Source organism: Megascapheus bottae, chromosome 20 (assembly GCF_031878675.1).
Source record: "Megascapheus bottae isolate mThoBot1 chromosome 20, mThoBot2.hap1, whole genome shotgun sequence".
NCBI lineage: Eukaryota > Metazoa > Chordata > Mammalia > Rodentia > Geomyidae > Megascapheus > Megascapheus bottae.
In genome coordinates, this window is record NC_143528.1 from 765,980 (window position 1) to 791,802 (window position 25,823).

Genomic DNA, 25,823 nt, shown 5'->3' on the forward strand with positions numbered 1-25,823 from the left:
TTAAATATGACATTTGAAACATGATGTAAAAAACAATGTTAATGGGCAGGAGTTTGGCCTAGTGGTGGAGTGCTTGTCTAGCATGCACAAAGACCCAGGTTTGATTCCTTGGTACCACATACATAGAAAAAAAGCTGGAAGTGGTGCTGAGGCTCAAGTGGTAGAGTTCTAGCCTTGAGAAAATCCAAGGACAGTGTTCAGCCCTAAGCTTAAGCCCAGGACTGGTAAAAAAAATCAATGTTAATAAATTCTTTAATAAAAAAAGGTAGACAGGCCTGGTAGCATGGCCTAATGGTAGCATGCATGAAACCCTAGGTTTGGTACCACATACTCAGAAAAAGCCAGATGTGGTGCTGAGACTTAAGTGGCAGAGCACTGGCATTGAGAAAGTCCAAGAACAGTGTAGAGGCCCTGAGTTCATGTTCCAGGTCTGGCAAAAAACTAAAGTGGAGACATTTTCTCTCTTTATGGTCATGTGTAAGTTTGATTCTATCTTTCTTCAGGAATGAAGCATGAAACTAAGTTCTAGTCCTTATAATATGGTCCGATTTTGAAGAGGTGGAGGTGACATGCCTTTACCTATTTCCATTCTGATTCTGTTTCTGGATCAGAATAGTTCGTGGAAGATGGTGACACCTCTCCAGTGCAGGTCTGGTCTACACGTGGGAGGTTACATGGGACTGCTGCCTCTGCACAACACCCTTGTCCATCAATTCTTAATGAGTTTTCCAGATTAAATTTATTCTTCTTTACTACCTGAAATTAATTTTATTGATACCATTTTATCTCATTTCTACAGAATGCATTCTTTTTTAGCCAGTCCTGGGCTTCAACTCAGGGCCTGAGCACTGTCCTTGGGCATTTTTTTTTCTTTTTGCCAGTCTTGGGCTTGGGCTGAGGACCTGAGCACTGTCCTTGGACTTTCTCAAGGCCAGAGCTCTACCACTTGAGCCTTAGCACCACTTCTAGCTTTTTTTCTATGTATGTGGTACCGAGGAATCGAACCCGGGTCTTCATGCATGCTAGGCAAGCACTCTAGCACTAGGCCAAACTCCCGGCCCAGTCCTTGGGCATTTTTAAGGCTAGCACCCTACCACTTGAGCCACAGCACCACTTCCAGCTTTTTCTGTGTATGTGGTACCAAAGAATCAAACCCAGGGCTTCGTGCATGCTAGGCAAGCACTCTACCAGTAGGGCATGCTTCTGGCCCCGTATAAACTATTCTTGACATCACAATTTTACTCTAAAGCCTGCATTTGAGGTGAATCATGCAAACTTCTCCACCTGACAGTGTGAGGTCATGGCAAACAACTGTGCCCTCTGGAGGCTAATTTATTCCCTTGGTGCAGCTGACTGGCAACAGGTAAGTATCCAGTCATCTAACAACTTGAGCCGGGAGCCCACAGAGGTTGAACAGTACTTATGCCCAATCTTCAAAGAGGTGAAGAAACAAGGTAAAGACCAGGAGTGCTCATTACTAGCTTCTTAGTCATTCCATTTTTCTTCCAAAGAAAACAATTCCGTGGAATCTTGGTGGGTCAGCTGGTGTCACTTTGAAGTGTGACTGCAGGGCTTCCACCCTTCTCCCAGCTCAGCTGTGGAAGCAGGGAAGAGACTTCAAAGTTGGACCTGCTGCTGTTCTTGCCAGTGGGATGTTGTGATTTCCGTATTTAGCTTTAAGGGAAAAAATGAGGAATTCATCCCTTCATTTGCCAAAGTTTGTGGTCCACGCATCTTCTACTTTTTAATTGTTTGTCTCATCTAATAGATGCAAATAAATAAGTTCATTGTAATTTCCATTTAATCACATGCATTATTTTTACAGATCATGTGGAATAGCCAGTTTCATACTGTGTCCAGATGGTACAACATGCGTGTACCTAAACACTGCTGTTCCCCATTAAGTTCTCTACTCACGAAAACACTGGGGACTTCTCTGAAGACAGAAAAGTTTAAGACTGTCCCCTGGCTACTCTGCTATTTCTAGCCATTGGGCCAACTAAGTACCTTATAATATACAGTATATGTAAAGAGATTCTGAGATACATAGATAGATAGATACATAGATAGATAGATCTAGATATGTTTTAAAAGTAAATGTTATTTCCCTGAATTTTTTTGTTAAAATTACATTTTTATTTTCATATTGAAAAAGAGAGAAGGATAGGCAAGGCAATATATACCTACAAGTCTAGCATTCTGGAAGCAGAGGCAGAAGAATTACAAGTTTGACACAGTAAGAGTCTTTCTTACTAGAAGTAATACTAGAAATAAGATTAACTTTAAAAATTAAGAGTAGCTTTAATTCAGAGAGATTGTTTGAGTTACATGGATAACATAATTTCCCAAACACTATTATCAGCCAGCTTTTATTTAAATATGGAAAGTTAGGTGAAATCACTTTGTTGCACAGTATCAAATGTAAGTGGGTCTTCCAAAAAACTTATGTTAAATAAACGTAAGAAATTAGACTGGGCTAGAAGTTTGGCCTAGTGGTAGAGTGCTTGCCTAGCATGCACAAAGACCGGGTTCGATTCCTCTGTACTACATACATAGTAAAAAGCCAGAAATGGTGCTGAGGCTCAAGTGGTAGAGCTCTAGCCTTGAGAAAGTCCAATGACAGTGCTCAGTCCCTGAGCTCAAGCCTAGGACTGGCGGGGAAAAAAAAAAAAGAAATTAGACTGTAACACTGAATAACTACAGTGATATGACTAAGAAAGCAAGTGGCCAACACCAAGACAGAGGGGCCCATCTGCTCAAAGCATGGCCCAGCCTGGCCTACACAAGCTAGTCCTGACAGGACAAGACTAAAGCAAAACAAAATAAAACTCCTCCTGGGAACATGAAGAAGGGGAAATCCAGTTATAGAATGTTAGCAGATGCTGTGTCTACAGATGTACAAAACATTACAACGTCTGTGGTGTACTACAGAAGTTCTGTAAAAGCAATGATCACTAATGGAGTTAAAAAGTTACTAATAGGGGTTGGGAGTGTAGCTTAGTGGTAGAGTGCTTGCGTGGCATGTATGTAGCCCTGGGTTTAGTTCCTCAGTACCACACACACAGAAAAAGACAGAAGTGCTGCTGTGGCTCAAGGGGAAGAGCACCAGCCTTGAGAAAGCTCAAAAATAGTGTCTAGGCCTTTTGCAAAAAAAAAAAAACAAAAACCCAAAAAACAAAAAGTCACTAAAAAGTTTTGCGAAAACATTCTAATCTTGCTTCCAGAGGTAGGTTTGATTTCTTACTGATTCTCACAAGAGAAAACTACCCTGTTCATGTTCATTTTCCTCCTTTTCCTGAGTATGTAGGATGTGTATATGTTCAGACCTTCTGCACCATTTTGCACTATGCAACAAGTGATTAGGAAAAGCAATCAGAAAATCAACACAGAATGCAAAAAAATGGGGACAGTGCCTTTATGAGGATGGACTTCATTACAGGTGAGACGTTTTCATTGAAGGAGGATGCAAAGCATACTGCTGTAAAGCTTCACAATTCCCTCTGTTCCTCATTCATTCCAGAGATAGCTGCACACTGTCAGCTTGGCTTTGTGGCTGTTGATAGTCATACTTCCTTGCTATTAAAAAAAAAAAGAAACAACAGAAAGTAAAATAAACTGAAAAATAATTCCCAGTTACCCATTAAATCAGAGTCAAGTAATGATTCTCAGTAAAAAAAATTAGTTTAAAATTAAGCAATTCTTGTGTTTGTGTGTGTGTGTATTTGTGTGCACATTTGTGAGCATGTTTGTATGCTGGTACTAGGACTTGAAATCAAGGACAGAACACTGTCTTTTAGCTTTTTTGCACTAAAGGTTGTTAGTGAGACCTCTACTTCTGTTCTTTTAGTATTAAATGGAGATAAAGAGTTTTGAAGAATTTTCTGCCTGAGCTGGGTTTGAACAACAATCCTGATATCAGGCCTCCTCAATAGCTAGAATTACAAGTATGAGCTACAAGTGCCTAACACTCTGCTTCTCTACAGGAAGTTAATTATCCCCCATTACAGGACAATCTAATTCTCAGCACTTCTTTATTATTCATATATCAGCATTACTCAGAAATTTAAAGAGTATTTCTATGTGCCATGTGCTCTGCTTCTTTGTCACATTTTAAAAATAAACTTCCTTAAATTAAAAAATAAATATAATATAGGGCGAACATTGAACTATTAACATTTATAATTTGTTTCTTACTTTTTCCACCTTAAGCTAATAATGATTTTACTTAAACCATAGGAATTTAGCTATATTTATTTATACACCCAATAGAATTATTCAGCATAAAAAACATCATTATCAACTTAAGAAAAAAAGATATACAATTGGGTTCTTTCTGAAGAAATAGTTATTGAAGAAAAACTATCTTAATCTGAAACTAAAGATGACATAAAGATTAAAAGTCTTTGTTAAAGTCATTCAACTTCTTGACTTTAAAACTTCCAACCTCCTCCCTTAAGTTTGACCAAGCTAAGAGTTAGTACTCATTTGTGCTACTTAGATAAGAATTTTTGTGGCTTTAAATCTTGTAACTGGGAGTTCTCCTTAAGCAAAAGCATTTTGTTTGCTATTTCTTCTTGAACTGGTAGACAAACTATATCATGAACTCTAACAATGACACTAGAATTCAGGAAGTATACAAATCCAAATGTTTATTCTTATTTATGAGAATGGCTAATTGAAGATGTCACAAAATAATCTCCATAATTTGTAATTATGTTACCTTTTAGAGGAATCTGAAGATAAGATTGATATAAGAAACTTGAGATGGGAAGATAAATCAGGATTATTTAGTCCAATATAATTTCATTGACTCCTGAAATCAGAGACCCTTTTGTGGCTTTAAATTCTCATAGAGAAACTGGGTGCCAGTGGCTTATACCTGTAATCCTAGCTACTCAGGAGGCTGAGATCTGAGGATCACAGTTCAAAGCCAGCCTGGGCATGAAAGTTCCTGAGACTTTCATCTCTAATTATCCACCAAAAAACCGAAGTGGCACTGTGGCTCAAAGTGGTAGAGTGGTAGCCTGGAGCTGAAGAGCTTATAGACAGTTCCCAGGCCCAGAGTTCAAATCCCACGACTGACATAAAGAAAAAGAAAAAAAAAAGAAAATCCACATTGGGGAAATGTGAGCATAGAAGACATAATGCTCCTGATTTTTAGGATGCAGGAATTAAATCATAATCAGGGAATGGGGGCAGATTTAAAAGCTGCGAAACAGTAAGGAAATTGATTTCTTCCATAAAGCATTCAGAAAAATGAAACCCTGCTTACTCAGTTCAGTGAAACTGTTTTAGAACTTTTAACCATGAAAGTGGTACACAAGGAAGTGGCACTGTAGCTTGAGGAGTAGAGTACTAGAGCTGGACAGCGCCCAGGCCCAGGGTTCAAGCCCCATGACCAGCTCCCCCCCCCAAAAAAAAGTGACAGGCAATGTATTTGCTCTGTTTTAAACCAGTAAGTTTATGGTCATTTGTTATAGCAACAATAGCAATACAAAAACCTTGCAAACAGCAATTCTGATAAATTTTATTATTCCCACCAAAAATGGGTTTATTTATATCATAAATATATTATTGGTAAGAGAGAATTTCTGTCTTTATTTACTTTAAATAGCTGTACAAGGGTGGTTCAATTCAACGTGTCAGTTTGTAAGTACAATCCATCTTGATCAATGTCTCCTTTCATCAGAGAACTCCTGTCTTGAATAAGCATTAATAAAAAACTTATTCTTTTCTTGTAATTTTCTTTTTCTGGGCAGTAGTGGGGACTGAATCCAGGGCACTGTACTTGCTGGGCAAATGCCCTACCACCTGAGCCATGTCTTTGGCTCTTTACCTCTAATTTTCTTTTGGGCTCCATACACTAAAAAAAATACTTAAACTTTTAAAGTATTTTTATTGTTGTGAATTATACATAAAATTTGTCATCTTTACAATTTTAGGTCTACAGTTCATAATAATAAGTACACTTACGTTGCTATGCAAATTCTGCCACTATCCCTCCAAACTCCGCTCTGTACCTGCTAAACTACAACTTCCTACATGTTTCCTTTTTCAGCCCTGACAACCACTATTCTACTTTGTTTCTATGATTTGCCTTATCTGAGTGAAATAATACAATATTTTATCCTTTTGTACTAGTTCATTTTACTTAGCATATTGTCTTCAAGGTTCATTTATATGGTAGCATGGGTCAGATTTCTGTTCCTTTTAAAACTCAGTAATATTCTATTGTATGTATGTACCACATTGTATTTATCCATTTATTTTCAGGGATATTTGTGTTGTTTCTGCCTTTTCACTACCACAAATTATGCTATGTTAAGTTTTATGTCTTATTTTGCACTGATGACACATACAAATCATGCCAAATGCAGAAGGAGCAAAAGGGTAGGAGGCAGGGAGTGAGAAATGTCTTGTCTCCCACTGGGTATCTTATAGCAAGCATCCCTCTCCATTTTTTTCCCAAAGGAACCACTGTTGCTAATCCTTTGGGTACAATCTATTCAGAGGAAAGGTTCCAGGTATTATCTAGCTGAAATATGAACAGCAGACCCTCAGTGTTCAGAGACTCTACCATGAATTGAAAAAAAATACTTGTACTGAACTTTGCTCTTGTTGTTAGTCCCTAAACATGGTACAACACCCAATCACATAGTATTTACATTGTGATAGTTATTAGAAATAATTGAGGTAAAACATGCAGATTATATGCAAGTATACCACTTCATAAAGAGTACTTGCATGTTACATACACTTACATTCTCTGAAGTTCCAGTAGGCCCAATACATATGCTAGTAACATTTTGCTGTTCATCCTGTTTTGTTTCTTTTTATGTGCATGCATGTGTACACCTACATTTTACTGTGGACATTTGTCTTTAAAGTTAAGCGATCTTTTCTCCCTAAACCCCACATGGTAATCATGAAAGCAACAGATGTCAATAAGCAGGTGTGTACCTTCCCATGCCTCCTTCCATGTTTTACTGATGTGGATAAGGAAGGGTGTTTAGATCCCTTGACTTTACAGAAGTAGTATGCTAGTCTATGTACATTGTGCTCACTTGTGTCCTCACTTAGAAGACACAAGGGACAGCACACATCCTTCTTTTAATTTTAAATGCAGGCATAAAAAGCTATGGCTTATATGTACAATTCCTTGCAGCTCTGCGTGTTCTAAACTGTTTCTTCTTCAAATCCCTTTTAGTAGTGCTGGCAGTGCTCAGTGCTGCAGGCACAGTGGTACTGAGATAAAACTTCTGGCTTTGCACACCGATGTCACATATCCTGTTCTGAAGCCATCCTCACACCACTTTGGCTTGTAGTAGTTAGCTTTAATGCCACTTCATATAAGGGTAGGAGCAAATGAGGAAAAAATTAAAATAGGAAGAGATAAAAGTCCTAACGGGTGATTCAAAAGCTCATTTTCGCAAACTTTACAAGAATATAATCACATGAACACACTGGTGGGAAATACCTCAGGTCTTGGAGTGGCCCTGTACACAGACTGCAACAGCACTGACACCAAGGTAAAGTGCCTTTACTGAAACTGTGTTTAGCTTCTGAAAAAAGACACTAACTTGTTATAACCATCTATTTCTTTTATAACCTTTTGCTAACTACAGTCAATCCCAGAGACTATTTAAAACATGCTATGTATATTCAAACCCCATGGCCTACAAAAAACGCTATGTATATAGTTAAGCATAGAATATACTTACAAATGGAATACATTTCTAGTTGTTGTCGTAAGCGAATTTTGCTCATTGTGTCATAAAAGTTGGGTTCTGACAAAGTCTCTTCTGTAGGTGGCATACTGAATATCCTCATAATTTTTCTTTTATTCCTAAACACAAAACCAATGCAGAAGAAAGGTTTGTTTGAATGTCCCATAGGTATGTAATATCCTCAAAATCTTGGAAATCAGAAGCTAGATTTTAGAAGTCCACTTTATGTTACATTTTGCCTTGTGAAATACTTTTTTGGATCAAGTATTCTTTTTGCACTAAGATTATCAGGCTGTTATGTACAGCCTTGGGGATACTAAGGAAAAGACATGCTAAAAATATTCAATTAATATAAAAAGGCCCTAAAAAGCCATTATAGAAAAAATGTATAAATAACAAAGCATCTCATTTACCATTGTTCTTGTTATCCAAATAAAGATAAAATTATTGGCTGGAAAAGACCTTGAATTTGAGTAGGCCTTAAACTTGCAAATCCGTGAATAAATGTGTTTCTTAAATTACATTATAGTCTCAGTGAGGATATTAAAAAAATAAGTGTATGCCCCTGCTTTTAAAATGTAAATGGGAATGCCAGGAGTTTGGCCTAGTGGTGGAGTGCTTGCCTAGCATGCACGAAGACCCAGGTTCGATTCCTCAGTACCACATACATAGAAAAAGGCTGGAAGTGGTGCTGAGGCTCAAGTGGTAGAGGGCTACCCTTGAGAAAGTCCGAGGACAGTGGTCAGGCCCTGAGCCCAAGCACAGGACTAGCAAAAACAAAAACAAAAAAACAAAAAAAAATTCCCCAAAAAATGTAAATGGGAAGGTGGTGGCTTGTTTAAGAAAACAACTGCTACCTGCAAGCAGACTAAGGAGGAGGACATGTGGCACCTTCTATTTCACAGCTTAGAGTCCACTTGCCTGGCTACTTAAAGACAGCTACATGGCCAAGAATGGTGAGAGCCAGTTAGGCTCTGAGCTATTCCCAAGCCAAAAAAAAAATATGTTTCTGAAGTATTCATCACTCTGAACTACTGCTGTTGTATTTGGTTAGCCTTGGAAGAGGCTTCCAAATTCAGTCCACCTAATATTGCTTTTCCTCCTTAAAGCACACCCTTCTCTTATTTTTAATTATTGTTATTACCTGCACTTAAAGGAAAGGAGCTAGGAAGGCAGGAGGAAACTTAAATTAGAAAGTCCATGAGACTCTTATCTCCCATTACCCACCAAAAAGCCGAAAGTAGAGTGTGGCTCAAGTGGTAGAGCACTAATCTTGAAAAATCTCTAGATCAGCATCCAGGCCCTGAGTTCATTCTCCAGGACCAGAATTAAAAAAGCAAAAAACAAAACCCAAAACAAAACAACAACTGATATCACACTAACGGTGTACAGAAGCTGGCTCTGTTGAGGGCTGCATTTAAACCAATTTACTTTCCCTTTCCTGTTCCTTTTTTTCCTTCCCTTTTGTAATACTCATATTTGGCAGACAGACACTCTCTACCTCCAAGAATATTCCCCTTTATTTGGGAGTAGGGTCTTGAGATACTTTTTCTTGCGGCTTTAGGCTACCATCCTCCTACCTACCTTCCCCCATGTAACTAGGATCAAAATTACACACCTCTATGCCCAGCATTTTTTTTTTTTTTTTGTAGAGATGGGGGTTTCTTGAACTGCTTGCAGGTCTGGTCTTGAGTCATGCTTCTCCTACTCACTGCCCCCTAAGCAGCTAAAGTAATGGGGTTTCAAAAGCTGAACCAGTCAAGGAGACAAGAGTAGATAACCCCTTTCAGAACAGAAACAACATTTCTGCTGAAGTGATTTTTAAGTGTTAAGCACAATTTTTAAAAAGCCTGCAAAAATCTCAAACTGCAAGTTTCTTATCTATTCTGAGATACTTGCAAATATACCTCTTGGCATACATGAAGAGCCCAAAGCTAACGAGGATTACAATCAAGTACACATTGGTGGCTTCGTTCCAGGCCTCGTGAACGGTGTAATCCATAGAACCATCATCATCCATTGCTCCGTAACTTCCAGCCATAGGCCTCTAGGAAAGGAAAGAAAGGAGGGCTTGCAAACATATCTGAGTATTTCTGTGAGGCCTGCAAACAAAAAGCATTCCACATTTCTACATGAGTACATAGCATTGATGAGAGATCCTGGGGCTGGAACCCAGAACCTCTCACACACTAAGCATTCTAACACTGAGTGGGTTCCCCTTCTCCTATACCCTTAATGGCTACATTTTAAATGACTACAAGTATCTATATAATATAATAACCGCAATTTGCTTCATCGCCTAAACTATTTTCAGACTGGTCTTGTAAGAAAAACTTTATTGAAGTTCATTAAGGAACATACCACATTTCCCCTACTTAGAAATAGCACAGTTTCTACAGAAAGGTTACAATGTGTGACAAAAGATAACATTGCTCAAAGGATGGAAGCCCGGCACCATTTCCAAAGGGTAACTAATATCCAGATGAAAGCAGAAAAGACCTTTTAAACACAGATTCAAACACGTCTGAGATGTTAAGAGCACATCATGGCAACCTAGAAAAGAAGGGCCAGGAAGCACCCCCTTCTCTTCCACGTGTCTCCAATATTCCTCCAAGTCTGGAGCTGGATCTACTTTGGACCTGCTGTCCCAAACTTAGCTGTTGAAAACTATGGGATAAAAAGTTACATTTTACTATTTATACAGCTGTGACTTCTCTCAAGGAAGTGCATTCTTTGAAGATTCCCACAGAAAACTGAGTGGTAATCATAAGTATATCAAATAGCAAGTAAAAGAATGATTTCTTTTTGTATTTGAGGAGTTAATTAAATTTTTCCATAAAAGTAGAGCATCTCACTTGTTAGACATACAAGGTATGTCTAAGTAAAACGACCTACTATGTGACAGAAAATCAGAAGTGTTGCTTCAGATATACTATAAAAACAATGGAACAAATGATAGGTGATAGTGTACTGTAGTTTCTTAAAATAAGACAGTCTTTTTTTTTAAATGCCAAGTAAAGGATCTGGAATGTCCAAAAAGATGTTTTGTAATTTTCATCCAGCCTGCCTGTAACAATGAAGGCATTGCTGAAATTCTTCCACTCAAATATCTTTCAGTCTATCTGGGAAGCTACCCAAAAATGTTTATTAATGTAGATATTAAATCACCATGTATGTATTTCTCTTTCTTCTCATTTGTTCTGCTACAAAATGAATAAAATTTCAAGAGCTGTCTGACTCTAGAGGATGTGTTTTCCTCTTTTTGATCCCTTTGTCAGCTCTTTGGGGACCTGCTCTGCTCATTTAGAATAAAGTGAATGTCACAAAATAGCCATTTAATGCCTGACAATGCCAAGATGTACTTTTCTAAAACACCCATTGGCACCTGTTATATAAATATTGGTCTTGTGGGTACAAAAAAGGCCAGGGAATGAGTAATATAGAACTTTCAATTAATTTTTTAAAATTGTAAGCTCAAGATCTAAATATTAAACATTAGCTAGACTCAGTTCCTCTAAACCAGGGATGGACTTTCTGAGAGTGGAAGGTGAAGGAGTACATGGTATACTCACCTGTTTAGAGCTTACTGTTTAAAACTGAATTCGAGGTGCTCTGCACTTCCATTATGATTTGTAGTTAGTAATCAGCAATTTTAGAGGTGGAGGCTTCTGGAAGAGCAGACACTATAATTATCTTTAGGATCTTTGGAGTTTCAACCATTGCTGATGCCAAAATGTTAAAACTAGGCCTCGTCTGATGTTTAAGTAATATTTAAATGTTGAACTTAAAAATGTTTTATAATTTAGAATTCTATTTTTATTGTTCCCTGGATCCCCCCTCCCCAATCATGGGGCTTGACCTCTGGTCCTGGGTGCTATCTCTGAGCGATTCAGCTCAAGGCTTCCACCCTACCCCCTTGAACCACAGCCCAACTTCCTGTTTTCTAGTGATTAATTGGAGGTAAGAGTGTCTTGGTCTTTAGTGCCTGGGCTGACTTTGAACTACGATCCTCAGATCTCAGCTTTCTAAGTACCTAGGATTACAGGCATCAGCCACCAGTGGTCCTGGTTACTTCTTTTTTTTAAACAAAGACAATGTTTATATTCAACAGATACCAACAGAGAAATGTTTTTTAACTGAGAAATTTTCCTTGCCCTGTCAGGAATTTGTTAAATGGCTACTTATGACAACACTTTGTTCTAAGTGAACAATGCAGGTCCCCAAACATCTGAATGCAAGGAGTATGTTTGGCAACAAAACAAAAATAAACCAAAAGAAGACAGACAAAGGTAGCTCTTAACTGTAATCCTAGCTACTCAAGAAGCTGAGATCTGAGGATCCTGGTTCAAAGCCAGACAAGGCAAGAAAGTCCATGAGATTCTTATTGCCAATTTACCACCAAAAAGCATCTGGAAGTGGAGCCATAGCTCAAGTGGTAAAGAACTGTGGCCTTGAGTAGGGGGAACCCCCCCCCAAAAAAAAACCTGAGGAATAACTCCTAGCTCCTGAGTTCAAACCCCAGTACTGGAAGAAAAAAATATAATAGAGTTGTTTGCGGGGTTACAGAAAGCCCAGACAATTATGCTGCAAGAGCAATGGCTTTCCAAGAAATATCAACAAAGGAGGAGAAGCAGGACAAAAGAATGACACCACTGCCTGGAAACTGTGCAGGTACCATTTAATTAACATAGTACCCATCTCTTTTCTAATGCCTAAGTGCATCTGAACCAGGCTACTTTCTTAGTTCAAATTTTGGCAAAATTCTGTTCATCCGCCACTCTGTAAACTGTATATTACTACCCAGGGCTTGATTTCCTCCTACTATAGATTGGTCACCTTTTAAACATATTTTGAGTTCTTTCTAATTACAATTGACCCCAGAGTGATAAAATTTTACCATGACAATTACACAACACATATTATACAACGTGACTCGTATGCATTGACACTATTCCATAGTTCCAGGGACAAATACTTGAGTTATTTTTAGGAGTTTAGTTGTGAAAGAATTGCACAGAGGGTAGCTTTTTACTTCCTGCCCAGCCCTCACTCATGACTGTCAGAAACATAGAACTGTAAGGTCATAGTGCAAAGCCAGGGCCCACATGTGGCCTGATCTTTGCTCATCCCCCCCCAGCCTGCCACAGTAAGTGTACACAAACTTGTGGAATGACCAGTGCATCCAGCCCTTGAGTCTAAAGTAAAATGTTCAGGGGTTAGTACAATGGTCCATTTCTTGCAAGTTAATATTTCAACAGAATTTTCCAACATAGCTAGTCATGCACTTACAGTGTCATTCAGGGTTCTTGTGAGAAAATGAACCTCTTTTCCTGACAATTTTTCCAATGCTGTAACTATTATTTCAAGCAGGAAGATGGAAAAATAAGTCTCATGCAAACATGAGTATTTCACAAATCAAGTTACTATAAAGTATGTTAACTAGAGCTCGTTTTTTAGGTTGATAAAACTTTTAGATGGAAAAGTAAGATTTTTTCCCCCCTCTGGACTTTCCCATGTGACTATATCCTGTTTTAAATTTAGAGTCCTGACTTGGGTTCCTGCTACCATGTCTAGGCAGTTCTAAAATTGAGCATCCCTTGTCATCGTGACTGGAATGTTATTTTTATCGCTCACTTAGAGCCTTGTTCATTTCTGATACAAATCCAGATTGGATCACTTAGGCCAGTTCTTAACAAAATCCTTTGCATAATAAAGCGGGGTTTCTTTCTCTCACCCCTGAAACACTGGAAGTTTGGGCACGAGAAGGGGAGAAGAACAAGCTACCAGGACTTCTCCAACAGGACAAGGTAGCTAATCTAGGTGGGGTCGTATTTGTGTGGTTTTCCAGACAACCTTGCTGGGAGGCAACGCAGCTCCATTTCTCAGAAGAGGAAGCACAGGTGGCAGGGGAGGTGACAGAACTTGCCCAAGGCCGCACAGGCTAGGGAACAAAGAGGCCGGGCTGACACACACATCTAAGGCCCAAACCTGAACTCTTCCAGCCATCACCTCCATCTTGAGAGATCTCCTCTTGTAAGAAAACTGAATCCGACGGGCTTCCCTCCAGCCCAGGGGGGGAATCGCACAGGCCCCGCCGCGCGGACCACTGTCACACCTGCAGCCGCCAGTCCCCAGGACGCCTGGGGTGGGGATGGGGAGGGGCACAGGGAGGCTCCGAACCCGGAAGGCAGCGAGAGGAGCCCCAGGTCCCACCCGGCCACACCTGCACGCCCGCCGGGCCCACCCAGCCCCAGCCCGCGGCCCGCCCTCTCCCGCCAGGGGTCCCCCGCCGGCCCGTTCCCGCCCGCGGGTCGCGCGCGGCCGGCGGAGCCGGGCGGGCGGGGCGGGGCGGTGACGCGAGCCGGCGGGCGGGGCCGCACTCACGCCGACGGCTCCGGAGCGCACGAGGCCGGCCGCGCGCGCGGGGCTGTTCCCCGGAGTCGCGCCGGGCGCGGGAGCCGGTTACCGAGCGGACCCGGACGACCCCGGCTTCGTCATTTCCTGCCGGCCCGTCGGTTTCCGGATGAGACGAGGAGCCAGGTCTTTTTTTTTTTTTTTTTTTTTTTTTTCCCCCCTTCTCTCCGTCTTTTTCCTCTTTTCCGTTTTTGTACACGGCAGACAGCGACGGGGCCGGGCCGCCCGGGCGCGTGAGTGGAGTGGGTGCCCTTCCCTCCTCGCGTCGCCGACGCCCCACCCAGCCCGGCCCGCGCGCCCCGCAGCTCTTACCCCGGCCGAAGGGGATGCCGGCGCGGCTCGCGGCGTGGGCCGGCGGGGCGCGGCTCGCCGTGCGGGGGTCCTGGGCACCGCGCCTGGTGTCCACGTGGGTCTAGAGTCGCGTGTGGGGCGGCGCAGCGCCTCCGCTTGAGCGGACGGGCAGTAGCGGGACGGGCACCAGTCCGGGCCCGGCCGCGTCCCGCCCCCTCGGCCTGGGCGCCCCGGCGTGGGCGGGGGCGGCGGCCGGGGCTGGGGGCGCGGGGTGCGCGGCCGAGCGGGAGACGTCCCGAGGGGCTCGCCGTGAGGTCGGGTGGCCTCCGGGTACCGTCCGTGTTTAGGGGCGCCCTCTGGCAAGCTCGTGCGCTGCGAACTGCCCTTGCATCCTTTCCATCCTAATAAACGACGCGTGGCCGAGACGATTGAAACATTTATGAGCGGTGGCCCGAGCGCCCGTAGCAGTTAGCTTGGATGGCTTTGGGAGATGATAGGGCGACCTAGATTCTGTGCATAGCTCCTTGTTTGTAGTTACTTGGAAAATGCGTTTTGCAGCAAAAGACAGATGAATTTCGGTTCTGAAGTGATCAGATTTGCCCGGCTGGTGAAGCCTTGCAAGTAAGAGCTGCTTGTCCACGTGCTCGAGATGTAACTATTGCTCTCTGGCGCAAGTTCTCCAGGATCAGCTGACCGGCTCATTGTAATTCGGACTAGGCCAGATAGCGACTACAGTTAATACAGTGCCCCTTCAAAAGTTAGTTCTTAGCCTTTGTGGCTTTCTTTTATGGGTCTTCTGTGACAATTAAACTGGCCTCTGACTACGTGATCATTGTTAGTATGGTAACTTGCCAGTGTTAGCATACGTTAGTATCCACAGTGCCTGTTGGTTTTAGCATACACGCATGATCATGTATGTGATTTTGTAGCCATTTAATTTGAAACTAAAGTTGGAAAATTAGGAACAGTAATAAAGGTATTGAGTATTCTTTGCCCAGCCTGTGCCAAATGGTCTAAACAGGTTGTTGTTGTTTTTTTTCTAAATCGTTTTTTATCTTTTTTTTTTTTTTGTATATGTGTACATTGTTCAAAAATATTTGAAGAGTCCAGATGTGGCATTGGGTATTTATACCTGCTTTTGTGAGTGGCACTGTGGCTCAAGTGGTAGAGCATTAGCCTTGAACTGAAGCGTTCAGGGACAGCGTCCAGGCTCAGAGTTCAAGCCCCACTGCTGACCTGCCCCCCCCAAAAGGAAGTGGCACTGTGGTTCCAGGGATAGGACAGTAGCCTTGAGCTGAAGAGCTCAAGAACAACTCCCAGGCCCAGAGTTCAAGTCCCACGACCGACAAATGCAAACAAACCTGGGACTGGGAGTTTGGCCTAGTGGTAGAGTGCTTGCCTAGCCAAGTGGTAGAGTTCTAGCCTTGAGAAAGCCCAAGGACAGTGCTCAGGCCCTGAGCTCAAAGCCCAGGACTGGCAAAGAAAAAAAAAACCAAACCTGCTTGCACGTTTGTAAATATGGGTATTGGCATTATAAAAAAAATCTCAATTAAGTGAATTTGAGCAATCAGTAGTTTCCAAAGTCATATATCTATTCATCCAAGTTTTCCTTAGTGACATTCCTAATTGTGAGCAAGCAAGCGATCATAAGATGTGAAGACTTTTTTCAATACCAAACTAAGAAAAAAAGTAGTCGTTTTATTTTGGTGGAGTTGCAGTCTCATTAAGTATTTGTTTAAAATGTTATATTTTCTATATTGGAGGTAATGTGAGAGATTTATGTATGCTTTATTTTTAGTTTAACTTCTGTGTGTGTGTGTGTGTGTGTGTGTGTGTGTGTGTGTACACACCCCACCCCCATCCCCAGTACTGAGACTTGAACTCATGGTGTTTGCTCAGTCTTTTGAGTTTTTGCTCAGGGCTAGCACTTTACTACTTGAGCCACATCTCCATTTCCAACTTTCCTGCCCCAGCTGGCTTTGAACCTCTATCCTCAGATCTCAGCCTTCTGAGTAGCTAAGATTACAGGCCTGAGCCACTGGTGCTCATCTAACTTTACAATTCTAAAATATGTATCTCCTACTGAGCCTAGTATTTTATAAATTAAGAACATTAAGGTTTTGATTAAATTTAATTAGTTTGGGCTTCCTTAATATTATTTTAACTATGTTGCAAAAGTATGATTTAATGGTTTATACAGGCATAGCAATTCCAAAACAATTTATTTTACGAAGGCTAGTGGAGTATAAAGCTGGTATCTGTGAGTGTATAAATGGTTGGAAGAACTAGAAAGGTCGAGAAATGTCCTTGGAGGTGTGTGTTCTTTGTGGTTAAAACATGCTGGAGCTTACCTATCATGGACTATTCTAGTGGTTCATTTCATCATTGGGAAGAAGAAAAGATTGGGAAAGCTTTGCTAGTTGGATTTACAAAGGGTTTACTTGAAGACATGATCTGGGGAGAATTGTCTGAGTTGTCATCAATGGAAGGATCTAAGAAGAAAAAGGCACATTTTCTTTGGAAGTAACTACTATTATTTATGACTTCTTACCTTTAAATATAAGCATTTGTTTTTTTATATCCTTTCTTTCTTTCTTTTTGTTTTGGGCCATTAGCCCCCGCTTCCATGGCTTTTTCACTCAAGGCTGGTGCTCTAATATTTGAGCCAAATCTCCATTACTGCCTTTTTGGTAGTTAATTGGAGATGAGAGTCTCACAAGATATTTCTGCCAGGGCTGGCTTTGGACTTAGATCTATAAATCTCAGCCTCTTGAGTAGCTGAGATAATGGGCCACCAGCACCTTACAACACACAGCATCTACAGTCACTTTTCCAGCTTTGCTATTGGTACATAAGGCAAAAGAAGGGAAAAAGTGGGGGAAGGAATAGTTGGCTTTCTTTTGAACTGTTTATGAGCTACTAACAAAACCTCTTCCACTAATATGACTATATTTGTAAGTGTTCTACATTATTCACATAAAAAGTGCTTTATAAATGAGAACAGAAAAAATTGACTTGTTTGATTGCCATTTCTCTGTGTAGAATACTACAGTATTGTAATAACAGTTCTTGTTTACAAGGTGTTTAAGTGATGTTATATGTCCTGTGGTAGGAAGACAAGCTTTTGAGAACTGCCTTGTCACAATAGAGAGAGAGTAGGTCTGTATGTACTTGCCGAGTGAATATTAGTTACTATAAAGAATCATCAAAACCATTTGAAAATGTAGGAAATATTTTGGGTAAACCTTGGGTACTATTGCGAAACAGTATGAGAATTTAGAGCTAAATAAAACAAGAGTAGCTAATACTTACATAGTATTTAAAATGCACCAGCTACTACTGTCTCTAGCCCCATGTTAATTTATTTGAATCTCACAGTAATCTTCAGCCTTTGAAGTAGGTCTGATTGTTGCTCACCTTTTTAAATGAGGAAGTAGAGGCCCAATGAAATAATTCATTTTCTTTTCTGAGAGCATGATGTAAGTAGGCACCCTGGCTTCAGGGTCAGCATGGCTTCTCTGAGGAGTTTATTTTGTAGTTTGAAAAGAGATCTAAAAGTCGACACTATTTTTGCAACTGTGCCAAGTACATTTTAATATTAAGTTCTTTTCTTTTTTTCTTTCCAATGCTGGGACTCTTAACACAGGGCTTTTTGTACATGCTAGGCAAGCACTCTACCTCTATGCTATATACTCTCTGCCTTAAAGATTCTCTTTTTAAAATTTCAGAGTAGTGCAAAAGTTTGCAAAATCTTCCAGACATGACTAAAAGACAGGGAAGAGAAACTGAATTTGAATCTCAAAGCTAAGTGAAGATTTTAATTCTTTCTAGCTCTTGGATTCCAGGATAATGATTTACCATGGTATACATAGGACAATGACTTTTAGTGTCCAAAAATTATTTCAGATGTATTGAATGACATGTACTATCTTCCTTTCTTTTAAAAAAATTTAAAAAAACCATTTACTACATTTAAAAATTCTAAAATGTTGATTTATCATGATGTGGATATGACTGAAGGTTTTCTGTATATTTCTGTCCGATTTTTTTTTTTGTCTTTTTGTGGAATTTTAATCATGGTTGTTTTTAGCTGTTGAGAGAGAATCCTCTTCAAACAAGTAGTATTTCGGGTGGAAAGAAATATTTTAAAAAAGTGTGCTGTTGGTTTGGTGACAAAGCTGAAATCAAGTCAGTTTCAAGCTGTGTGTAATTAGATGAGGATCTTCAAACAAAATCCATGAAGAAAGAGAAGGATATTCTGTGAAAGCCCAGCCCCATATCCATGTGTTGGATGCCAGTGTTTCTCCAAGAGCACATACGTGGCAATGACTGTGCAAACCTCCCCTTGCCTACTGTCCAGAATCAGAGGAGGAAGAGCCCTTGGGCAAAGCATGGACTACCCAACTGGTTAGAACCCAAGGGGTACACCACTACGCAGGTACAGTATTGTACATTACATATAGTTTCCAGGGGGAAAGTGTCTTGTCATCACTCTTGGGGTTGCTTTATCATTTGATCAACAACAAAATGACATGGTGGCAGTCATTTTACCATCGCCTATTTTGAGATGGCCTGCATAGAAACAACTTGGAATTCTAAATACTGCCTCACAGCTTGTGTTCTATTTAAACATCTGAGGAACTAATTTGAAAACTTTGAGTTGAAAGAAAATATATTCAAGTGTTTATCCAATTGGCATGGTAGACTTAATTTTAGGCTTTTCCTAACCTTGAATGGAGAGTTTTTAGCAAAAAGAATATAATGCACTGATAAGTCACTTCTACCCCATTTTGAGAATTTTATAGTTTTGGAGCTGGCTGTTGAACTTGATCTAGTTTGCTGTCAGAGTCATCCAGGATTTATTATGGAAGTCAGTTATCTTCGATGAACTCCAGAGAATCAAGTCCCTTGGGGCCCTTGGCCATCTATTTTAAACCATCTTCAGTAATTCTTGAGCCTCTCCCTGTAAAAGAACCAGCCTATATTTTATAGATAAGGAAACCAAGGCAAAATTAATCTAGTACTATTGGGATTTTATCACCAGATAATACAAAATTCCAAAATTTCATGGCTGGAAGACATTTTCTAGGCCATCAATTTGTTGGCTTATTTTACAGCAGAATGTAAAACATTTTTAAAAATCCATTCAAGTAAGATATGAATCAGGGTAATATTTTGCCATGGCCATGGCGAGACTGAAGTCAGTGACAAATTTCCATACAATTTTAATTGATTTTTAAATTAATTTTAGGAACTGTTGATTATTTACGATATTTTTCTATCTGTGGTATTTTTTGAAAATATTTCGTTTTTAAAGCTGAGATGAAGTATTAAATTTTCTTTATTGAAATTGCTTATTTTTCAGCCTTAGCTAAAATAAAATGTTTTGTGAGAATTTGCACTGCATTACTAGAGATTTTTTTTTTTAATCTGGTTGATTCTTAACTTTTCTTTTTTAAGGGACCTTACCTTGGAAATAGCATGCTTGGCTTCCATGTCATCTTTGAAAATGGAGATGACCCTAGTTTCAGCGTGTCCTCAATAGAGACCAACAGACCAGGTTTATTCCTTCAAGAAGCCTCTCAAAGCCTATGGGGTGGCAGCTGTTTCCAGAAGGAAATAGCATGCTGGGTGCCTGTGAATGGACTGGATGGCCACGAACTCTTATGGAAGAATGGTAAACAGCAGAAGAAAAGTTGAATATCAACCAACAACTTCAATGCCATGTAGGACTTTGACCAGCTGAAAGAAGATCATTCTGAAAACAGAAGTGGCAACATTCTAGACATTTCCTGTGTGTTTCTTACATTACCTCTGTTAACCCATCCACTTTGTTTGCAATATGTGAGTTACTTTCCAGAACTGCAGTAGCTGGTAATTGAGGATCAGTATTTTATTTTATATGGACAGAGAGATCACATCAGTGGGAATATTCTTATTGAGTAATCACTAAAGAGTGTGTTGTGTGGATAAATTATTTCTCTCTAGTGACATACCGCTTCATTGTGACTTCGGTTTTGACTTCTTCCTGCTTCTGTACATGACTACTTTCTTGAGCACATTTTTGCCACTGATGATTGTTTCAGTTTAAAATAGAATTAAAGCTTCATAGATCTTTGGCAAACTTGCTATTCTACCCTATGTTATTTTCCAGGATCCAAAATAATTTCCATTCTTTTCAGGTCTGCTGTTTACTATTCCCACATTTTATTTAGTGTTTAGTTGTTGCTCTCTGTTATGGAAACCAAGAGTGGTCTCTATGTTCTATTTTTAGTTATCTGGAAAGCCCAGACAGAATGAGTAATTGAACTCCACTATCTTTTAATATTTGGGTTAAATTTGCATCAAGCTGCTTTTTAGCAAAAATCTTACCCTTTTTGTCTGTTGGGAGAGACAATGAGAAGCATGGATTTCTCCAAATGCTGCTAAACATAAAGAGAAAGGAAAAGATGTGCTACACTTAGCAAATGAAAGTCATTTGTTAGAGTCATTAAGGGCATTGATGTGTATGTACATATTTTAGTAAGAAATTTGGTTGTTGCTTAAAGCTGAAGTACTTGATATAAATACATTGAATTGTCAGCTCTTTTTATTAAGACTTTGTCCAAATTGATGTTGAATTGACCTCCCCAATAATTTTCTCTTCTGAAAATTAAGGAAACTTTTTTACTCTTATGAATCAAGTTTTGACTAATAAGGGGAAATCTAAGGGAAAAAAGAAAGTTTAATGAAGCAGAATTCCATAAAGCACTTGGTTAATTTTAGTATTTCTTCCTCAGTAGGCCTCTTTCATTCTTTTCCCTTTCTGCCCTATCTACTTATCACATGATACATTTTTCTCATGGTACATTTTTCTCATCTGTCTAAAATTTCTTATTTGGTTCTTTATATTTTGTCACCTCTGCCTTTCCCATGAATGGGGGGTGGTTCTCCTGTATTCTGCTCTTTCCCCTCTCCACATGGGTATAACTCCTTCCTGGTTGACCATCTCTAGGCTTGTTCTTATCTCTTTCAGTTGACCAGTTCTGGCTCCTGCTGGTTCCACCTCTTTGTCCATTGATGTTCCATTCTCATCCCCATTAACTTTGTCCAGTCTTCTATCTGCTACTGTCTAGGTAACTCGTCTTCTGTGTCCGGCAGCTCTGTTCCTTCTCAGCTCTAAACCAGTATGTTCTCTTCCTGTTTTTGTCTTTGTGCATTTACTCTGTGAGGGGGTTTTGGGTTTTTGTTTTTTTTTTCTGTTTCTTTGTCCCTTTGTGGCAGATATTACTGGATGGATTTGTTGTCAATCTTGCATAGAACACAGGTCTTTGCTGTAGCCAGGATGAATCAATTATTATTAACTTTTCTTGGAACATTGATCTTCCCGCATTTCTGCTTCCAAGAATTAGAATAGTATTTTAAAAGACTAATGCTGCTTAAAAGAGAGTCGAGATAGTCATAAGGTGCTGTAATTTTAACTGTATTGAAAAGTTAGACATTTATTAAGTCTCTTGTCTGAAGTTACTTAAGAACAGCCAAAGTGAGGGTAGAGATTGAGAAAATGCAGAAAAATAAAGATAAGTACATAAAAGGACTTGCATGAATACTCATGTATGGAAATGTGGAAATTTGAAACTAGAGCTTTAACATTTAGTTATTTGTTATTTAGGTAAAAGGTCCCCTGAGAGAATAAAAAGTATCAAAATTCCATTTACTATTGCATCTTAGGTAGTTTTACTTATCCCTTTAAGTTCTAAAACCTTCAATGTTTAAGAAAAAACAGACTTAATCTTCTTTTCTTTTGAAAGACTTTAATGTCTCCTTCCTTAAATATTAATCTGTGTCATTTCGTAATTATACTGTATCATTCTTCAATGCCCCGAACTGCTGATTTGTTAGTTTCGTGCATGAGAAAGCATATAAATTGTGTGTGTGGTCTGCCCCACTCACGCTACTTGTGTTATAATGAAAAGATAGGTTGTGGAAAGGCTTTATCTTTCGCTGCTTGTTGATTTACATTTTTCTATATTTTCCCTTAATTTCTGTGCTTATTCCTGTATGTAAGTGTGGAACTGTGCTGTAATACAGTTTTTAGTATGTGTAAGAGCTGCTTGCAGTAGAAAAATGAGAGTGTAGCACTTAAATATAAAAAAGAAAACCCTGTATTACCTGTGGTGTCAAGATATTATGAGCAGCCTTGCAGCCTGGTCTTAGTGGGTAGTCTTTCTGCTGGAGCCTTCTCTGGCTGTGATGTGCCTGGTGGGTGTCTTGGAGCTGAGGGAACTATAATAGTCATCTCCCATGAGCAGCTTCATGGGAGGCCTGAAAGGCAACAAGAGACCACCAACAAAGAATTGATGTCTGGGTGAGAGTCTGGCCTGTGCTCTGGGACAGATGATAATGGGATCTGCTCTCTCTGGAGGCTCATAATTGAGTAGGGGACTATTGATAAGTAAATGGTTATAAAACATTGTGGTACATGCTGAGGAATACATAACACTTACACGTGCAGGACTAAGAAGGTCAAGCAAGTTAGGAAGTATAGGTAATAAGCCTTATAAAGATCAGGTGTTTGATGTTTGTATATTGGTATATGTATGTTAAATTCTAACTGAGGTAATGATTTCTGTCAGTTGCTACTTGTATGAATCTGACAAGTTACCTAAATCATTGTTTTCTCATCTGTGAAATGGTGATACCTCGTAGTGTTCATATATGAATTTAAAGGATAATCAGTATAAGATACTAGAATGGTCTCTTCATTATTGTTTCAAATTTAGAGGCCCTAACAGCCAACAGGAAAGAACAAAATGCATTTTGTAAAGTTAATGTGGCTACTCATAATGCTTGGAATTCCCATTTTATGCTTGCTTTTGTGGGTATTAGAAAAACCAACAATATAATTTATGTTCTTTTACCAAAAGATGTTTATTTAACTGGATCCACTTACTAGCTCCCTTAGTGACCTTTTTTTCTTCCTATAAATCGTATATTGCTAAAGAAGTTTAAATTTGCAACTGTTGAACAGGTTTGAAAAGAAAGTGCACCATAGACTTATTTGACCAGGTCTATAAAGGAACTACTTTGGAGAACTAGGGAATAAAGAATATTAGATGTGAAGTTTTAGAGTATGTTATAAAATCATTCTTTTACAGTTACAGTTCCTACACTAGGTAATATGTTTTTGATCCTGAGTAGATTTTGTGATTATAGATATATGTGTTTGAGACTTGAGTAAAGTTCGCTTGTGGGGGTTGGGTGGGTAGTTGTGTGCCAGAGCTGTGCTTGAACTCAGTGCCTCTAGCTCTGCGCAGCTTTATTGTCCACATCTGGCATTCTGCCACTTGAGCCGTACCTCCAGTTTGTTTTTTTGCTTGCTAGTTGGAGCTGGAGTCTCAAGACTTTTCCGCCCAGCTTGGCTTTAAAACCACAATCTCAGCCTCTTGAGTAGCTGGAATTTACAGATATGAGCTACCCATGTATGGATACTTCTTCAGTTTTGAAAGCTATTGTTTAAGTTAGGCACGAGTGGCTTATGCATATAATCCTAGCTATTCAGGAGTCTGAGATATAAGGATTGCAGTTTGAAGCTAATCCAGGCAAAAAAAAAGTCTATGAGATTCTTACTTCCAACGAGCTACCCAGAAGCTGGAAGTAGAGCCATGGCTCAAGTGGTTGAGTACTAGCAGCCTTAAGCAAAAAAGCTCAAGGACAGTGTCCAGGACCTTCCCCCCCCCCCCAAAAAAAAATAAGCTGTTTAAAATAACTGCATGCTGTTTAAAATAATTGGCATGGTGGTTGACACTGTTTTGTGTATGGTTGGTTGTCAGTTACTGAATTAGCAAATTTGGGCCTATACCTTATACTATATACAAAAATCAGGTTGGGTAAATTTTTCACTTAGAACAAACTCATTTTTTTGACCTGGCTTGTTTGGTCTTTTAAAAATTCATTTATTTATGGAATAACTTGGTTTATCTGTTGCAATTTTTCTACATTACAAGATTTTAATTGGAGTAAGCTTAAAATCAGCACATTGGACCTTCTGTTATCTGCTGGGTTGCTCATTCACAAAGTCAGCCAACCTGAATCAAAATATATTTTTAGAAATAATAAATTGTGTTTGTGCTGAACATGTAAAGACTTTTTCTCTGTCACCACTCCCTAAACAATACTGTATAACAACTATTTACATCGCATATATGTTATATTTGGTATTTTAAGTACCCTAGGGGTGATTTAAAATGTGTAGGGAAATTGTCTCATGTAAGGGACTAGGGCATCTACAGATCTCCTATCCCCACTATTCCTGGAACCAGATTTCTATGAACACAGGTGGATAAATATTGAGCTAAAACTCCCAACCAGGGCTTTAGTAAAGATCAAAATATATGCCTCTCTGGGTTCATAAGGAGGCTCATGCCTGTAATTCTAGCTACTCATGAGGATCATGGTTCAAAACCAGCTGGGACAAGAAAGTCTGTGAGACTCTTACAATCTCAAAAATGTTGGAAGTGAAGCTGTGGCCCAAATGGTAGAGTGCTAGACGTAAGTAAAACAGCTCAGGAACAGTGCCCAAGTCCTGAGTTCATGCCCCAGACTGGCACACACAAAAAGTCTTATCTGAAACTGCTTTACAAACAATAAGTTTGGCCATGTACTGGTGGTTCACACCTGTGATCCTTGCTACTGGGTAGACTGAGATCTGAAGATCATAGTTAAAGTCCATGAGGCTTTATTTTCAGTTAAAGACCACAAAACTGGACAGCTCAGGGACAGCGTCCAATTCCTGAGTTCAAGCCCCCCCCCCCCCCCCCCCCCGCCAAAAAAAAGTAGTGTGCGCTAGTCCTGGGTCTCAACATGGGGTTTTATTCAAGGATAGCTCTCTACCACTTGACCACTCCACTTTTGACTTTTTGATAGTTAATTGGCAATAAGAGTCTCATGGACTTCAAACCATGAGCCTTAGATCCCAGCCTCCTTAGTAGGATTACAGGCATGAGCCACCAGTGCCAGGCTCAAAATGGTTTAAACTGTTAGAATCAAGAGACTTGAGTAAGGTTAATGTATATTTTATGTTTGACATTCATTAGTATTGCCATTATATAGCTAGAGAAACTACCCCATAGAAAGTAAGAAGTGGAGCAGTGTTATTTGGAAGTTCGGTTTAAACTGATTAAGATTACAAAAGTGGCTTTCAGTTATGTTCACTGGAAGATTCTCATGTGTGGGCTTGTTAACCCACAGCATGTTTAATTGCTGTTATGAAGGTCTAGTTAGAAATAGTTGAGAAATAACTGCATATGTTTTAGAGTGAGCTGAGGTACTATTAGTATCTTCGCTCTTGAGAAATGAAGTTTTTACTTAATAGTGTTTAACTTTTACTCAGATTTTTATTATTAATGCTGC

The 25,823-nt window shown here is 39.7% G+C and overlaps 2 protein-coding genes across 10 annotated transcripts in view; one reads left to right on the top strand and one right to left on the bottom strand.

Annotated features, from left to right (window-relative positions):
- Positions 1-1,718: 1,718 nt before the first annotated feature.
- Positions 1,719-14,744, bottom strand: Smim19 (small integral membrane protein 19). 5 transcript variants are annotated; one of them, XM_090353856.1, is made up of 5 exons: positions 14,112-14,192; positions 13,716-13,867; positions 9,635-9,774; positions 7,722-7,846; positions 1,719-3,576 (listed from the first exon to the last, which is right to left on the bottom strand). In XM_090353856.1, the coding sequence occupies exons 2-5, from the start codon at positions 13,740-13,742 to the stop codon at positions 3,512-3,514; spliced, it is 357 nt and encodes a 118-aa protein (XP_090209982.1). In that variant the 5' UTR covers positions 13,743-13,867; positions 14,112-14,192; the 3' UTR covers positions 1,719-3,511. The 5 variants fall into 5 exon arrangements, with proteins under 5 accessions (XP_090209982.1, XP_090209981.1, XP_090209980.1 ...); XM_090353855.1 differs by lacking the exon at positions 13,716-13,867 and adding an exon at positions 11,300-11,395 and having other exon boundaries at positions 14,112-14,181; XM_090353854.1 differs by lacking the exon at positions 14,112-14,192 and adding an exon at positions 11,300-11,395 and having other exon boundaries at positions 13,737-13,965.
- The window catches only part of Slc20a2 (solute carrier family 20 member 2), a 103,442-nt gene continuing 91,017 nt past the window's right edge, over positions 13,399-25,823 (top strand). The window contains exons 1-3 of one of the 5 annotated variants that reach the window (XM_090353846.1): positions 14,155-14,267; positions 18,523-18,870; positions 19,893-20,276. The gene's annotated coding sequence lies outside the window, so the exon portion shown is untranslated. Of the gene's footprint in view, positions 13,535-14,154; positions 14,268-14,295; positions 14,375-17,019; positions 18,871-19,892; positions 20,277-25,823 lie in introns of those variants that run through there. The other 4 variants (XM_090353847.1, XM_090353852.1, XM_090353848.1 and 1 more) reach the window with 4 other exon arrangements.